We start from the raw sequence: 18,250 nt of genomic DNA on the forward strand, positions 1-18,250 counted from the left end.
CAGTAATTTAATCGGCTGCCTACACTTAACACTATAAACACTACTTCTAGAAGCTGCCAGAATCACTTGAACCAATGCTTTGTTCTTTACTTCTGTAAGCATTAATTTTCAGCTCCATTCATGTTTGTTCTATTCTTTCTCAGACTAATTTTAAAGAGCCCTTTTCTCATGTCAAAGCATTTAGCAAACTATTTTGATTTGGGAAACGAGAAGAGCCAAAATTACTGGGTTATATTTTCTAGAATTATTATATGCCATGCTTTGTAAGATTTAATCAAAATGCTGGACATAGACCATTTAATAAATATTTGACAAAATATGGATAGACAGATGTCAGGGAGTAAATGGTATTGCAAATGCTTCAGCTATTTGCTTCCCATGACAAAAATAAGTTATGGAAGAGAAAAATATGGGTGACAAAGAAATGTTTTTATTGATTAATTGAAGTTCACTTTGAAGGAGGGAAAAGTTCTTTAGCTGCATTAAAATGGTTTTGTTTTCTCAATTGTGACATGGCGGAGAAGGATTATGGTGTGGCAAACAAACAGAATTTAGCCCATTGTATCTGAATGGCTTAGAAGCTTTCCTTAAATTTTGTCCTGATGCTAGCCAGCATTTAATTTAAAAAAAACTTGCTTAAAGAGAAAGGAAAGTCTGGTCAGTTTGAGTACTTTTTGTTCCCTTTTAATATTAGAAAATGGTATTCTCATAGAAAATCAAAACATCAGTTTTCTTAGCACATGGAGACCCTTGAGCCTAGTCTCCTTACGTGGTGCAGGCCACCCCAATTATATCAATTATATAAGGAGTGTTCCAGAGTGGCTTCCTTGTCAGCACTGGTGGCATGTCTTCAAAACTGAATGGAGAGCTGCCACAGAGTCGCCAGAGTCTGGGAAACCACGCTTCAGGCTGGGAGGACAGATTTCCTACCATGTAGCATGAGTTTCTGGCGGTAGCTTGCCCACCATTGCTTGCAATAGAATTGGTCTGGGAGACATGCAGAAGCCTACATAATTGATGCCACAGAAGTAATGAGAATGACTTTATGTGAGGGCCTTGATGTCGGCAATAAGACTGTCATTAAAAAAAAAAGTTTAAAGAAATTTCAGGTGTGTGTGTTATTTTTTCATATGAAAAACGGAGTACTTTGAACACCCCAGTGCTTTCCTTCTGCTTTAACTGTTCCCATTATGCCACCTACTGGACAAAAATAGCATAGCGCTTCACTGTAAAACTAATCTAGTTTTCAACGTCAAAGATAAAAGGGGGCAGGTTTTAAAAACGAGGAAAAAGACGATCCTAACTTGTAGGAAGTATTTGTAGTTGCAGTCCCTCTTAGTGGAGGCGCACCATTGTAGGTTCCCCCCTCTCAGCGGGAAACCACTCAGGTGACCATCATTGATTGGCTCCACTGGAAATACCAAGCAGACAACATTTTAACTGTGGAAACCGATCAGGAGAAAATCTGAAATTTCAGTACCAGTTATAACTTTCCCAATTAGCATCCTGTGCTGGAAAAGATGTCTTTCTCAAGGACTGCTCATAGATCATCTCAAAATTAATGTCACATGAGCAGATGGAACATGTAGTGAAGAATTTCAAAATCTCCCAAGTTCAAGAGCTGAACAAGAAAAGCCATCCCTTCCAAGCTGGCACTGGTAGAATACTTTTTACGAGGGAATTCTGTCAAAGAACAAAGCATTCCAAACTTCTGAGACCTGAACCAGGCAGATCCTCAGTACTCCAGAGCACTATTGGTGATTGACCAGCCAGCATAACTCATTAATGGGGCCTTGAGGGACAGACAGTTACTGGAGCCTGGGATTCTTTCCACACAGCTGCAAATAACCCTGAGAGCAAATGCTCCAGTGGCAGAGTGGTCCTAGCTGGACAAGCAGCAGGAAAGTTACTTGTGCTTTGCGCTAGTGGGAAACAGTTTTAGTTGGTTATTCTCCAGCAGTACCCTAGCACACAGTAGGGGATCCATAAACCTTGGTTGTCATCAACCTTGGCCTATATCCTCTGAATTGAGTAAGTGTTGACAGTCCTAATAGGGTGATAGTGCCCTCCATGTTGGGCAAAGAGACTATTAGCCACAGTGATTGGGTTTCGTATTTCACACACCCAGATGATGATAAAGGCAGGCCTTCAGCGCTGCAGTGGTCACATTAGCTAAACTGATTTGGTTTGGTAAATATAGATTTTTTAAAATTTAAAAAGCACAATTATTTGAGAAATTCTGCATTTTAGTTTTCATTCATTCTACATTTCTAGTGCTTTGTCATTTTTTAATGCGGATTAATGATGTGCAGAGGCACACAGAATGTAAACAAGAACAAATCACAAACACAGCCAATAATTCATGCAAATCCCGTCTATCCCCTGTATACACACATATGTTATCCTTCAAGAATATCTTCAAGAGAGTAAAACTAATTCTACCCATCCTCTTCAAAAGCCACCCTCATACTTCTCAAAATGTATTATGTCAGTTGAGCAAATTGAAATGTCAGTTTGAGTGTGATCCTCCTAAGCACTATCCTTTGTGCTTAGTGGTGTAGAAATAATTTTTTTCTTCGATTAGAAAAGAGCAGGAATATGTAAAATTTTGAGCATCTCCAAGGAAAGGAAATGCATCAGTAGGCCAGGTGTTAGAAACTGATGCAGACCTGAAGTATGATTATAGACAACCCTCTCAACTCAGTGAGTCACCTATAAGGGTGCATGCTATAAGTGCACTGCAGTTTCAACCACCACTGTCAAAAATACCAAACTGAAGTTTAAATTGAGACATAATCACAACAAATGCAGTTCCTCTTTGTATATTGCTGAAAGTCTTGTGTAGTCTTTGGAGTCATATCCCTTAAACGCCAAGGCTGTTTTTATTGTACAATTACATAGTAAAACAAATATCTATTTAGTTATACTTCATCAGGGGAGTTTCAACTCAGGTGGAACAACTAAAAGGATATTCAAGCAGTACATAGATGTATTGTACAAACATGGCTGCCATACTAAATAAGAAATGAAAGTTATCTATGAGCTCAAAGATAAATTCCTTCATTACTGACTGACCTTATGCTAATACTAACTCTGGATCCTGCTAATTCCATATTGAGATGTACTAATATCACTAATGGCGAATGAAGACAGGCTTCAAATGAAGTTATTAACTGGTCCCAGCTGCATCAATTTAACACGCTGGAAGCTCATCAGTGTGGACAAAATGGAAGTGTACTTTCCAAGTTATGTAAACATGAAGCCAACATGCAGAGTTCACACAAAATCTTAAGTGTAAGCAGTAATGGAGTTAGGGAAACAGCATAAAACGTGGCAGAAAAACAACAAGGTGCTAGGCTCCCAGTTTTAATACAGGATGAACAAGAATGTGGCCATGGTAGAGTTCTGATTAGAACCATTGAAGCAGGGCCCAGGAAATCTGAAATGACTAAGTTTGTTGGTACATGTATTCAATCAATATTTACATTTTCCTGGTTGAGACAAGTAGCTACAAAAACTGAAAAAACACTTTACTCAGCAAATACCACTATCGGTAACTGTAAGAAAGCTTGTTACAGAAATTTTATATCCTTCTGATTCTGTCTTTAACTATTTTTCAATAATTTAAAGAGTATTGTTGAAATTAAGAGAAGTGGCTTTAAAAAGATACAAATTCTAACTTTGTGACAAAAGCCAAATTATCAGAAGCAGAGATGCAATTGTTACTTCAGAGTGCTCAGAAATGCTCTCACTTGAACTCCCTTGGAATGTCAGATTCAGTAACGTCTCCCAGTCAGTTTCATATAGATGTAAGAAAAAATTGGTTTCCTAAATAGATGTCAGCAGCACTCAACATTTAAAGCAAATATATACTAGTTAATCTCCAGCAGTGTTGATCACCAACAAAAAAAAGTCTTCCTACAAATATGTTGCTGCTTTTCCCCACGTTTTTGTCTTTTGTTTATCTTACACTCCTTTCTCACTCATGTATGGCTCTCATAGAATCAGAAATTTACACCACAGAAGGAGGCCATTCTGCCCATTGTGACTGCTCCGGTGGAAAAAGAGCTATCCAGCCTAATCCCATTTTCCAGCTCTTGGTCTGTAGCCTTGCAGATTATGGCACTTCAATTACATATCCAAGTACAGGAAACTTTCGATTAACCGGCCCCTAAATAACCAGAACGCTCTATCCACCGGCAAAATTCAGGCGTCGGTTCCGTTAACTTTGATTACTTTTATTACCTTTTTAAACTCCATTTGTTGCTGTACAAGGGTGTAGCTGAAGCTGTTGCTAAGCTACAGAGACGCTTGCAACTTGTGCCGATTGTTTTGAAGCACAGGGTTTGTTGCTTTATACGGAGCTCTGAGCTCCGTAACTTTTACTATAGCGTTCGGTTATCCGGAATTGTTGATGAACCGGCACCAGGTCGGTCCCGTCCGTGCCGGATATCAGAAAGTTTCCTGTACTTTTTAAATGTGATGAGGGTTTCTTCCTCTCCTACCCTTTCAGGCAGTGAGTTCCAGACCCCATCGTCCTCTGGGTGAAAAAAATTCTCAACTCCCCTCTAATCCTTCTACCAATTACTTTAAATCTATGTCCCCTGGTTATTGACCTCTCTGCTAAGGGAAATAGGTGCTTCCTATCCACTCTATCTAGGCCTCTCATAATTTTATACACCTCAATTAAGTCTTCCCTCAGTCTCCTCTGTTCCAAAGAAAACAACCCCAGCCTATCCAATCTTTCCTCATATCTAAAATTCTCCAGTCCTGGCAACATCCTCGTAAATCTCCTCTGTACCCTCTCGAGTGCAATCACATCTTTCCTGTAATGTGGTGACCAGAACTATATGTAGTATTCTAGCTGTGGCCTAACTAGTGTTTTATACAGTTCCAGCATAACCTCTCTGCTCTTATATGCTATGCCTCGGCTAATCAAGGAAAGTATCCCGTATGATGTTTGTATCACTTTTTCCAAGTCTCCTTTTTCATCTGTATGCTTCCCAGTCTTTTTGTATGCACTCTGACATATGTTCCTTTTTTGCCATATTTTTGCCGTAAGCCCAGGATAAGCAGCGAGATGGTAGGTAGTACAAAGGGGAGCCTGGCTTGGAGCTCTAGGCACATGGGTGAGGGAGAAACTGAGGTTTTTTGCCAGAGGAAAGTGGGAGAACTGGGGCCAAGAGGAAGCCAGACGTAGGGGTACTCATGGTATAATTACAGTGTTTCTGCAAAGTATAGAAAAAAACTGGATGCAATCTAATTTAACAAAATTGTTTACAAAATGCTAAAATTAGACCGATTTAGATATAACTGATTAGTGCACAAGGAGCAGTTATCCAATCAAAGAAGTTAATGCCTTCTTAAACCGCTGCAGTCTGTGTGGTGAAGGTATTCCTCTTATCTGTTTTTTTGTAGAGGTTTGATACAGCTGAGCGGCTTGCTAGGCCATTTCAGAGGGCAGTTACAAGTCAACCACATTGCTGTGGGACTGGAGTCACATATCGACCAGACCGGGTAAGGACGACAGGTTTCCTTCCCTGAAGGACATTAGTGAATCAGATGGTTTTTTTTGACAATCCAACAGTTTTATGGTCACTTTTACTGATACCAGCTTTCTATTCCAGATTTATTAAATTTTTTTCTGGCAGTTCATTACATAGGGAAGCAGTTGGTGTTGACTAAACAAAAAAGGAAGTCTCTTCTTTGGGTCAAATGACCTTGAGTATATCAATGCCTTACTTGTCTTAGAGGGAGTGCAACAAACGTTCATTAGACTGGTTCCTGGGATGAGGGGATTGCCCTATGAGGAGAGATTGAGTAGATTAGGCCTATATTCCCTAGAGTTTAGCATAATGAGAGGTGATCTAATTGAAACATATTAAGGGGCTTGACAGGGTTAATGCTGAAAAAATGTTTCCCTTGGCTGGGTCACAGTCTCGGAATAAGCGGTCGGCCATTTAGGACTGAGATGAGGAGAAATTTCTTCACTCAAAGGGTTGTGAATCTTTGGAATTCTCTACCCCAGAGAGCTGTGGATGCTCATTCGTTGAGTATATTCAAGACAGAGGGCGATATATTTATGGGAACTAAGGGAATTAAGGGATAGTGTGGGAAGGTGAAGTTGAGGTAGTAGATCAGCTAAGATCTTGTTGAATGGCGGAGCAGGCTCGAAGGGCCAAATGGCCTACTTCAGCTCCTATTTCTTATGTTCTTTTTTATGGCTAAGGGTATTGTGTATGAACCTTGTTTACTATAGCATGCTAAAGCTCCCACAGGCTGACGGTTATAACTTTCTAAGATATGTCTGTTTACTTGAACGACATCTTAGAAAGACATCAATGTAACCAATTTGGCTTACAATTGGTTAGGGAAACTGAAAAGGGACTCTGTGGTAGTGGTAGTTTAAGATATTTAAGATCAGACGTCAGTCAGAAAAACTGCAATGGTTCTGAAAGTTAGGTAAAGGTTTTGGGAAGTTGTGGAGAAATTTCAAAGATCATAAGGGAAGTAGTTAACAGGTTTGAGAGCACATTGAAGAATGTAAAATTCTAAGTCTTGAGAAAGGAAATTGTTTTAGTCAGTAAGTCTCTTCCAATGTTAATTTAGCAGCATAGGTTTTTAACCACCAAGAGAAAATACAGTACAAGTCATCAGAAAAAGTTACTGTATATGCAAGGTTAGCTAAGTTGGCAAGAAAGGTGACCGTGACAATGACGTGCTGCACACATCCTGTAGGTGACCCCAGAGCATCGCCGAGGACAGCAGCACTACCCAACTTGCTGCTCAAAAAGGCTGTACAATTTTAAGGTCATGTCACCAAGGGACAGCCTTAATCCTGAAAGTTTACCAGTGTAAGCACTAAATATAGAAAGTGAACTTAAATTTCAGGCAGTGTGAAGCTTGGGCAGATTGAGAGAGTTTTTACAACTGCAAGAGAGTGGTGACTAAGGGAGTTTGATCGAGCTGTTGGGCCAGGTATTAAATTTAACTGCCTAGAGATTGCTTTGGTTTTGTTTTTTCCTTCTTGCTTTGTCATTTCAGGTGCCAACACTTCCAGATATAAGGTGACTCTGGAAACACAAGGAAGGAAGAAGTTCACTGATCACAAGTGAGAGAGGCTGGCTACACAGGTGGAGACAGTTGCAAGGTTCGTGAGGGAGGTGAGTGGGTATTCACAGATGAGACAGAATCATCAATGAATGCTATGCACACATGCAGGAACCAGAAGAAACTGCACTGAGAGGGAGAGGACTATCACATGCACAAAAAGAAAAAGATGAAGAAGATCACTGAGCTTTGAAAGAGAAGGGCATTGTAAATATAACTCTCCAGTTCTGAAAATAAAGGAAAAGCCAATGTAAATTCCGAAGCGGGTAAATATTTATGAGTATGTTTACAGATTTATTTTCAGAATTAATTCTGTGTGTTTCTTATTTGAATTTTATTTTTAAGGGTATGTAGTGGGGTGAGCGGAGAGAGAATTTGGAAAAAAAAAGTCACGGATTTTATTAATTGCTGTTGTGGTGGTTGCTGGTGGTTCCTTGGTCGCTTTTTAGTGAATAGATTTTATAAAGTGATGGGTGATCTTTTTTCTTAAAACTGATAGCAGTATAGATTATCTTAAATGTCCCGTTGACTAAAACCAAAAAACAAATCTGCATACTTCACAGAATCACAGAAACCCCACAGTGCAGATAAAGGCCATTTCGGCCCATCGAGCCTGCACCGACACATATCCCACCCGATCCCCGTAACCCCTACACCAACACATATCCCACCCCATCCCCGTAACCCCACGTATTTAATCCCCCCTAACACTAAGGGTCAATTTATCATAGCCAATCAACCTAACCCGCACATCTTTGGACTGTGGGAGGAAACCGGAGCACCCGGAGGAAACCCACGCAAACACGGGGAGAATGTGCAAACTCCACACAGACAGTCACCCGAGGCCGGATTCGAACCCGGGTCCCTGGCGCTGTGAGGCAACAGTGCTAACCACTATGCACCGTACTAATTTTTCTTGCATCCTATGGATACTTTTTGCTCTATAGATGTGTGGCAGACACAACACTTAATGAGACAGATTAATCACAGGGAGGTATTGCTGACTCACCTTGGTGAAAAAATGCAACTAAACTGAAAGGGGACTTATCTGCTAAAATACAAATCACTACTAATGTGCATTAGGCTATTATAATAGATTATTACTTCAAGTCTGCACCAGTGTTTTTCTCCACATGAACCACTTTGTCTAATCTCATATTACCTCTGAAACTAATTCGCTTTTTGCAATTATGTGTGGTGCAGAAACGCTCAATCTGTTGAAAGAAGCCAGATTCAACAGGAGACAGAAAAAATAAAGTGCATTAAATCCATATTGTAATTTGAAGCTTGAACATTTTCAACAGCCCAATCCCAGATATACTGTAGTCTAGCTGTCAAAAACAATTTACTAATGCTATTCTAAACATTAATGTAATGGTAGAGTTCTCTTTTTTTCCCACTGGAATACTTTTATAAAATATAATTGTTAAATTTAATTAATTTCATTTCTGGGCTCATATGATCATCAAGGTTGAACACAATATCATGCATTAAGATGTGTTGCTCTTTAAAGAAAGTTATTTACATTTCTCCAATACATTTTTATTTACACACTGAAGGCATACACTACAATTAACATTGAAATAAAGTGTTCCCCTCCCAGATTGTTGCAAGAATTCTAAGAATTTCATTTATTGGTGGATTACCATGCCCTACATACATTGTTTTATGGACATATGCCAGATCAATTGTATAAATCCATTTTAAAATTAGCAGAAATGGACAGAAAAGTATATTAAAAGTTAATCCAAATTCATTACAATAGTTTGCATATTAAACCATGCATTGGTGGCGAAACACACTAACTAAAATCTGCTCTTCAATCAAAGGGGAAGAAGCTGTAACCCGTTAAATTCTATTGTATATAACACAACAGCGCAACTGAAATATTACAGTGGTAGCCATCCAATGAACCAAATACTAAAAAAATCCTATCCTTCTCACTGACAGTGAATGCTTTGTGAGATATATTCTTGCTCAAGGATGACATTAACTGTAAACCAAACAGTGGAAGCTTATGTAAGTCCATGTGCAACTGTGAATTATTCATAAAGCATAACTAATATGAGGGTGCAGTGAAGCTTCCTCACAGTAAAAGGGATGAATCATTATCTGGCACTGATGAGAAGGGATGGATTGTACCAGCAATATGAAAATAGTTTCCACAACAGTAACTCAAACAGAGGCACCCAGTCCTTTTATTGGGTGTTAGTATCATGGAAAATGCACTCAGCTCTGCCTAGTACCATAACACTGAAACTCCGCAGAGATTCATCTGTGAAGTCATATAGAAATCAACAAGAGCAATGATGCTCCCAGCTCTCCAAAAAGTGAATGCTTTTCCAGGTACCTGTAGCAGTCCACAATACTAATATCATATATACTGAAGAGAACTTGTTATAAATAAAAATCCCTATTATGTCAAGTTTTCCAATGTTACAATTTAACCTGTTAACATGTCCCTCCCACCCCATCCCCAACAACCCTCCCCCCCCCCACCTGCACCCCCAGCCCCACCCCCCCCCACGCCCGCTGGCTCAAATACTGCAGTGAAGTTGTAATGCTGCCAAATGGCCCATGTTAAATATGTGGCATCATGGACTAATTAGACCCCAGTCCTGGTCCATAATAATGGAACAATCAGATCTCCACAAGAGCACAAGACAGATTTATTATTTTCAACTTTGTGTTTTTCCCAATTTTTTCTCCTAGGTAGCCATGGCCTGGCTAGCACATGTCTCTCTGCTCTGTGCAATCTGAATTCTCTCCCTCTCAACTTCCACACGTCCCCTCCTCCTCCTCCACCCCCAGCCCGGCCACTCAAGTGTGTTCTCACACCAAGGCCTCAGCTACTTAACCTTTATGTTTATCTAGGCCTCTCTGCTCTGTGCAACCTGACCGCAGTGTGGCCTTTCTACTCAAATGTAAGTCAATCTCTGCTCCTGCCCCCTCATAGTGTCCAAGCTCACCCTCTGTCCTGCCCAACCTGAAACTGGCATGATATGATGTCTTCCCATCAATCCAATCCCTAATTAATTCCTAGTCACCTGCTCCAAAATAGCATGTGTTGTACCGCCAGCCTTTGTGTTATTCCTCTCTTTGTTGACAGTTGACTGTCCCACTTTTGTTTTTCTCAACACCTGGTCTCACTTGTACCAGTGCTGGGCTGAGTGAGGTCTAGTTGCATCTAAGTTTCGGCTTGGAGAATAAACCACTTCATAGCAACCAGTCTCGCCACTGTCCATCCTCATCCATTTCCCAACTGCTTTAATCCCTGGCCCACTCCTCTCTTCCCCACTCAGACACCCTGCCCCCCTTTCTTGCACCTGAACTACCCTTAAGCAATCTATTAATTAATTAATGTATATATAAATGAACAACAATATTAGTGTTTGCTTTATCCTTATTCTGCGCATGTATACTGTAGATATTTATTATAATGCCCTATGTAGGAACTGTTGAAACAATACATTACAATGAGCTTTATGGTACAGTGAGAGCTACACTGAGCACCTATATCACTGGAACCTGCAGAAAATATCAGTGATAAGGCATTAAAACCAGACATTAACCTTGATAACTAGACTGCATTTTCCATTTTGGAAATGGTTGCACTTAGCATTACCCTGAATAGTATGCTGCATTATGACCTGGAAAAGCACAGTTAAGACCAGCCAACCCAGTCTGCAGTATTTTCAGATATGTGCCATATGGATTCCAATTAGTCTTGCATTCTCTCCTGTTTATAGTTCCTGATGTTTGAAGGAGAAAAAAATCAGACGCCATAAAAATAATGAGTACAACCACATCACAGGCGTGAACTGTTAATTTACATATAAAATGGGAACTGTAAGCTTCTTTTGATGGTTCAGTGAGTTTAATCGGTGACTAGCTGGACTAGACAGGAAGGCTTCGGGTTCAATCTCTGGCCTGTGCTCAGTCAGCTGATCTGCTGGTATAGGAACTACATTTAGCTTTAGTGCCCTGGGTTCGGAGGAAAGGGGGAAATCATCGACCAGCGTTCCTACTTGTGATCCCCATCCTCTGACCCCTGTTGGGAGTGCGCAAATGGACATCAGATGAGTACAGGTTTGAGCTCAGCTGTGATGCACCTCATGATACAATAGCTTGCCAACACTTTCATCTAAGGTAAGGGATCAAGAGGCTGCCCAGCAACCTGTATACCACCAAGGAGTCAGTCTATTCGAGAGGCAGTGGGGGGAAAAACTAAAAGGACAGGGGGAAATTGTAACTGTTTTAATACATCTCATTACTCTTTTGATAAGTTCTCTCCCTTGAAGGTATGGCAACATCCCTTGCTCTCGCTCATCCCTGCTCCGAGCCATTAATCCAGGTCTACCACTAGGCTCACCCCGGAATTCAGCTTTTGTCTCTCGTATCTCAGTACTTTCGTAGTTAAAAGATTAAACTTGCTAGTGCCCATTGGTGGCCATGCTTTCAGCTGCCTAGGCTTTAAACTCTGGAATTCCTTCCCTAAACTTCTCCGCCTCACTCCTCCTTTAAGACGCTCCTTAAAATCTACCTCTTTGGCCAAGCTTTTGGTCATCTGCCCTAATATCTCCTTATGTGGTTTGGTGTCAAATTTCGTTTGATAACGCTCCTGTGAAGTGCCTTGGGACATTTTACCACATTAAAGGCACTATATAAATGCAAGTTGTTGTTGTAAAGCCACTGGATAATATTGCTACTTCCAAACATGTTTTTGAATTGCAGCCATTGTAGCATCCTAGACATCTATAATGTGGACATTCTGCAGAGAAAAAACTAGATACAGAAAACGTAATACTTACTCTCAATCTGGGAGTGTAAGTCATTGACTATAACTTGCAGCTGGCCAATTGTCATGTCACGCAAGTCTGTGGGTTTGAGGCTCCGCTTCATCAAACTTTCACTAATATGGGGCATGTGAGGCAACTGGAAAAGAGTACAATTTTACTTAGCAACAACAGCCTAAAAAAGGGATTTCAATAAAATAAGTGACATTTTTACTGAAAACATTTTTATGACGTCAAACCAATGTTAGGTTATAGCCTCAACGGGATGATATAAATGTGAATAGATGTAGCTGTGCTGGAACAGCTCAGCTAGAGGCGCAGCTAGTTCTGGAGCACACTGCTTCAGCACTATAGCTGGAATGTTGTTGGGGGCCTTGGCCTTTGCTGTGCCCATTGCACTCAGCTATTTCCTGATGCCTGGGATGTCGTTGGACTGGGGTGGACAAATGTAAGAAGTCACACAACACCAGGTTATAGTCCAACAGCTTTATTTGAAATCACAAGCTTTCTCCGGAGCGCTGCTCCTTCGTCAGGTGAAGTGGAGAAATGCATAAAGACACAGCTTATATAGTCAGAGAATAATGTCAGATGTTTACAGGTAATCTTTCCAACTGCCATTTATCACACCTCGGCAGAGAGATAATCACAGCAATCAAAGGTGTGAATGGTGTCCAAACAGGTCAGTCAGGAAAACATTACATCAAATAACAATGAGGTGGGGTCACAAGGGGTCAAATATTGCAGATGCTGGGGTCTGTATGAAAAACAAAAAAACAGACAAAAAACATTTTTTTTGCTGGAAATCACAGCAGGTCCGGCCGCATCTGTGTAGAGAGAACAAGCCAATGTCGACTCGAGTCTGGATGTGGGACAGCTCTCCCGACTTTGGCACCAGTTCCCAGATGGTAGTGAAGCAGACTTTACAGAGGTGATTGGGCTGGGAGTGCCTTTGTCGTGCACTGATTCGATGCCTAGTTTGCAGCAAATTCTTCGTAGCCATTTGATTCAACTGAGTGCCTTGCTCGGCCACTTCAGAGGACAGTTAAGAGTTAACTACATTGGTGAGAGACTGGAGTCACACAGAGGCCAGACCAGGTAAGGATGTCATGTTTCTTTCCCTAAAGGACGTCAAGTTTCTTTCCCTAAAGGACATTACTGAACCAGTTGGATTTTTACGACGATGACCCAAACAAAAATAGTTGTTGAAATGACAACTGATTGCTGGGTATCCGGGAAGATCCACCGTCACTAGTTTGTCTGTTGAACTCCCCTAGTGGTTTGCTATAATCTCACAATTCACGTACTTCAAACGCGTAATTATCTAAACTGTCAGGAGCAACTAACATTCAATTTAAGTGGCTTTCCAGGGCCCTAGGTTTTTTTTTTCAAGGATCACATTTTACAAAATGGATCTGTGAAGTATATTATTTCTGACAGGAGTGCATGTCTGGATATACAAGAAGTCTGCAGCAACATTCCAAAATATGCTTTTTAAATAAATAAAGATTTACATCTATCAAAAGGTTTTAAATGGAGTGAAGGAAAGTTATCATGGTGGAACAAATCAAACTCAAATTTGACAGTTTGCAAGATACAACAAACCTGCAGATGAAGTCATAGAGTTATACAGCACGGATAGAGGCCCTTCGGCCCATCGTGTCCGCGCCGGCCATCACGCCCTGTCTAATCTAATCCCATATTCCAGCATTTGGTCCGTAGCCTTGTATGCTATGGCATTTCAAGTGCTCATCCAAATGCGTCTTGAATGTTGTGAGGGTTCCAGCCTCCACAACCCTTCCGGGCAGTGAGTTCCAGACTCCAACCACCCTCTGGGTGAAAAAGTTCTTTCTCAAATCCCCTCTAAACCTCCCGCCCTTTACCTTGAATCTGTGCCCCCTAGTTATTGACCCTTCTACTAAGAGAAAAAGCTCCTTAGTATCCATCCTATCTATGCCCCTCATAATTTTGTACACCTCAATCATGTCCCCCCTCAGCCTCCTCTGCTCCAAGGAAAACAAACCCAATCTGCCCAGTCTCTCTTCATAGCTGAAGCGTTCCAGCCCTGGTAGCATCCTGGTGAATCTCCTCTGCACCCTCTCCAAAGCTATCACATCCTTCCTGTAGTGTGGCGACCAGAACTGCACACAGTATTCCAGCTGTGGCCTAACCAGTGTTTTATACAGCTCCATCATAACCTCCTTGCTCTTATATTCTATGCCTCGGCCACAGATGAATTCTTCAAAGTTATCTACTTTGACTTTAAAATAAGAGACCCATTTACTGTACATATAGTGTAGGATGGGTAATATACTCAAGCTTTCTTGCACTGTATCTATGTTATCTATATATATAAATCGGTCGATCTGTCTGTCTGTCCTTCTGTCTATCTGTCTGCAGGTGTGCGTCTGGGCGGCTATGCGCTCGAAAGTTACAGGGCGTACCTACGCGTGCGTTACGTCGAAAGAAAGCTTACCTTTCCAAAATGATTTTAAGCGTATTTACGTTTCGGCCGGGCTAAAATCGCGCCCGCGGTATCCGAAAAACCTTAACGTTCCGCTCATTAGCATCTCATTATCCGCTCATTAGCGACAGAGTGGCCTCGAGCTCGACCAATCGTAAGCCGGGTTGCTGGCGTGTGCCGCCGGGCCAATCGGTGCGTGTGTGGGCGGGCCTTATCGTTCTGAACCGAGGTGAGTCGCCGCCATCTTGATTCCAAACTTTTCCTTTCTTTTTCCCGCTTTCTGCGTCTTTAAAAAAAACGTTGCTTTTAAAACACATAGGCCTAGAAATTCAGTGCCCTTAGCGCCGATTTTGCGGCGCTAGAGGGCCTAGCGCTGCAATTGGCGCCGGCGCCGAAATTGCCTGGGGCCCTTCCGCCGCGGTAGACCGGTAGCGCTGCGCTGGCACCGATGACGTCATCGGTGTGCGCAGCGTCCCGGTTGCCATGCCGACGGGCCCCAGCGCCGAAATTCAGTTGCGGCCGCCTCGCCCGTGGCAGCCGCAACTAAGACTCTGGCAACAGAGTCTTACTTGACTTTGCGCCGGCGCATTAAAGGCCCCGCGGCGGCCGGCCGCTTTCCCGCCGGCCGCCGCTCCCTCCCCGGACTTCCCCCCCCGCCGGAACAGAAGCAAGCCCGGCACTTGTCCGAGGTGCCGGGCTCATTTTTAAAAAGATTTTCGCGGGCCGCGGCCGGGTGCAGGCAGCTCCTCCTTAAGGGAAGGAGGAGGCCTGCACTTCCCGAACCTGCCGCACCGCAGCGGGCGCCGCAGCGCCGGAATAGCGCCGAAATTCAGCGCGTTGCGCCAGTTTTCAGGCGCAAACAGCTCTCAGCAGCGCCGGCAGCCGTTTGGGCGCAGAACTATTGAATTTTGGGCCCGACCAGCTGCGCCAAAACTCAATTTCTAGGCCATATTGTTTTAAAAAAAAATGATTTAGAAAGTTATTAACTTATCTAATCTCATTAATTTTCCTACCTTTCCCCGTTTTTCCAGGTAGGCCTCGAAGCCTCGGCATCTCCTCCGCACCCACGCCCGAGCTAGGCACCTCCTGGCCCCACTCGAAGGCTGCACGGGCGGGCCTCAGCCCAGCGCCGCTACCTTACTAAAGGGTGCGCGCGCAGCAGGAGCAGCTGAGACGCGGCGTCTCTCTCTCTATTCCCCGCTCGGCTCAGGCGGGGGGGCGGGGCTATCGGGAGTGCTGATCTCGGGCGGGGCTTAGGGTTACCCCGGCAACCGGGCCCGCCGGCCGTCTCAGCCGCAATCGGCGATCTTCAAGACAGCTCGGGAGGGCGGGGCCATGTCAGTGCGTGGGGCGGCACGGAGCTCCGCGGGCTCGGAGAGCGGGGCTCTCGGGAGTGCGGGGCGGAGCGGCTGGGGCTTCGAGAGCGGGGCTCTCGGGAGTGTGGGGCGGGGCGATCTTCAAGACAGCTCGGGAGGGCGGGGCCATGTCAGTGCGTGGGGCGGCACGGAGCTCCGCGGGCTCGGAGAGCGGGGCTCTCGGGAGTGCGGGGCGGGGCGGCTGGGGCTTCGAGAGCGGGGCTCTCGGGAGTGCGGGGCGGGGTGGCGCGGCAGGGTTACCCCGGCAACCGGTCGTGGCCGTGGCCGTCTCTCAGCCTCAAGCCCTCCCCGCCCCTTCCCCTCCCCCCTCTCCCCTCCCTTCCCACCCACCCCCCCGTCCCCCCTCCCTTCCCCCCTCTTCCCCCCCGCCCTCCCTCCCTTCCCCCCTCTTCCCCCCCGCCCTCCCTTCTCCCCCCTCTTCCCCCCCGCCCTCCCTTCTCCCCCCCTCCCTCCCTTCCCCCCCGCTCCCTCCCCCCGCCCCCCCTTCCGCCCCCCCTTCCCCCCCTCCGCCCTCCCTTCCCCCCGTCTCTCTCTCTCTTCCCCCCCGTCGCTCTCTCTCTACCCCCCAGTCGCTCTCTCTCTTCCCCCCCAGTCGCGCTCTCTCTCTCTCTCTCTCCCCCCCACCCCCAGTCGCTCTCTCTCTCTCTTCCAACAACAACATGCCCTTGAAAAAGCCTCGGCACCGCCGGGCACTCCAGCTAGTCTATATATATAAAGCGATGTTTCTGTCCTTCTGTCTGTCTGTCATTCTGTCTGTCATCGCGTGTGCGTCTGTTGGGCTATGCGCTCGAAAGTTACAGGGCGTACCTACGCGTGCGTTACGTCGAAAGAAAGCTTACCTTTCCAAAACGGTTTTAAGCGTATTTACGTTTCGGCCGGGCTAAAATCGCGCCCGCGGTATCCGAAAAACCTTAACATGCCGCTCATTAGCGACAGAGTGACCTCGAGGTCGACCAGTCGTACGGCGGCTTGCTGCCGCGTGCGGCCGGGCCCTCCTACGGTCGAGTGACGGGACGATTGACCAATCCTACGCTTTGGTGACCTGACGGTCGACCAATCGGTGCGTGTGTGGGCGGGCCTTATCGTTCTGAACCGAGGTGAGTAGCCGCCATCTTGCTTCCATTCTTTTTCCTGCTTTCTGCGTCTTTCTTTTCAAATATACATTTCCAGCAAAATAAAATTCAATTTATTAAATTCTTTTAAAATAAATCACTCATTTGTAAATATTTTATCTAACCTGAACATTCTTTTTCCTACCTTTGCCCGTTTTTTCTTAGGCCTGAAAGCCTGGGCCTTTCTTGCCCAGCCAGGCCCGAGCTAGGTAACTGGGCTGCTGCTAAGCTCCTCACCACCCCCCCCCCGGTGTCACGTTACCCGGGGCAACGGCGTCAGCCACGAGGGTCAGGGTGCGCGCGCAGCAGGAGCAGGTGAGACTCTGTTCCGCGCTCGGCTCGGGCGGGGGGGGGGCGAGGCTCGGCCTTGGTGAGCGGGAAGGGTTACCCCGGCAACGGGAGTGCGGGCCGGCTGGGGCTTGGAGAGCGGAGCTCTCGGGAGTGCGGGGCGGGCTCGAAGAGCGGGGCTCTCGGGAGTGCGGGGCGGCTGCGGCTTCGAGAGCGGGGCGGGGCGGCGCGGCAGGGTTACCCCGGCAACCGGGCGTGGCCGTAGCCGTCTCTCAGCCTCAAGCCCTCCCTTCCTCCCTCCCTCCCCCCCGCCCTTCCTCCCCTCCCCCTTCCTTCCCCCCTCCCCCTCCCTTCCCCCCTCCCTTCCCCCCTCCCCCTTCCCCCCTCCCCTCCCCCTCCTTCCCCTCTCCCCCCCGCCCTCCCTTCCCCCCCTCCCTCCCGCCCTCCCTTCCCCCCCCGCCCTCCCTCCCTTCCCCCCCCGCCCTCCCTTTCCCCGCCCACCCGCCCTCCCTTTCCTCCCCCTCCCTCTCCCCCCGCCCTCCCTTCCCCCCCGCCCTCCCTTCCCCCCCCCACCCGCCCTCTCTTCCCCCCCCCCACCCGCCCTCTCTTCCCCCCAGTCTCTCTCTCTCTTCCCCCCAGTCGCTCTCTCTCTCTCTCTCTTCCAACAACAACATGCCCTCGAAAAAGCCTCGGCACCGCCGGGCACTTCAGCTAGTCATCAATACATCCAAAATGAACCCAAACGGCTCTTGTTAGTGGAACTACTACAGCTGTACAAGAAGGAAGGTATTAGAGCTTTCATAATGATTGAGGAATAGGTGGACGATTTGCTCTCCTCCATCCAACACTTCTGACTTCAGGAGAAACAAGACTATTAAATGTAGGATAGACAAAAGGGGGCATTTCAACTCTCTCTGATCCCTGGGAAAGGAACGAGGATGCAGTTAAAATGGAGCGGTTGAATTTCCTTCTTTATTCCCACTGACTCCCCATTTTAACATCGCTAGTTTTAGTGGAGGATGAGCCTCCCACTGGAATCCGGCAGAAGCCGCATCAATAAATGCAAATCATGGTCTGAAGACTTACATGGCGGCATTTTAACCCGTC

General features: G+C 45.4%; 1 protein-coding gene across 4 annotated transcripts in view; it reads right to left on the minus strand.

The window, feature by feature from the left end:
• schip1 (schwannomin interacting protein 1) overlaps positions 1–18,250 on the minus strand; it is a 258,448-nt gene that overhangs the window by 53,447 nt on the left and 186,751 nt on the right. For all 4 annotated transcript variants that reach the window (XM_085990426.1, XM_085990425.1, XM_085990427.1 and 1 more), the window contains one exon: positions 11,922–12,045. In XM_085990426.1, the coding sequence (XP_085846552.1) occupies positions 11,922–12,045 (124 nt within the window). The remainder of the gene's footprint in view (positions 1–11,921; positions 12,046–18,250) is intronic.

The sequence above is a fragment of the Somniosus microcephalus genome, chromosome 6 (assembly GCF_052327205.1).
Source record: "Somniosus microcephalus isolate GS21.2 chromosome 6, FLI_Smic_1.0, whole genome shotgun sequence".
Lineage (NCBI taxonomy): Eukaryota > Metazoa > Chordata > Chondrichthyes > Squaliformes > Somniosidae > Somniosus > Somniosus microcephalus.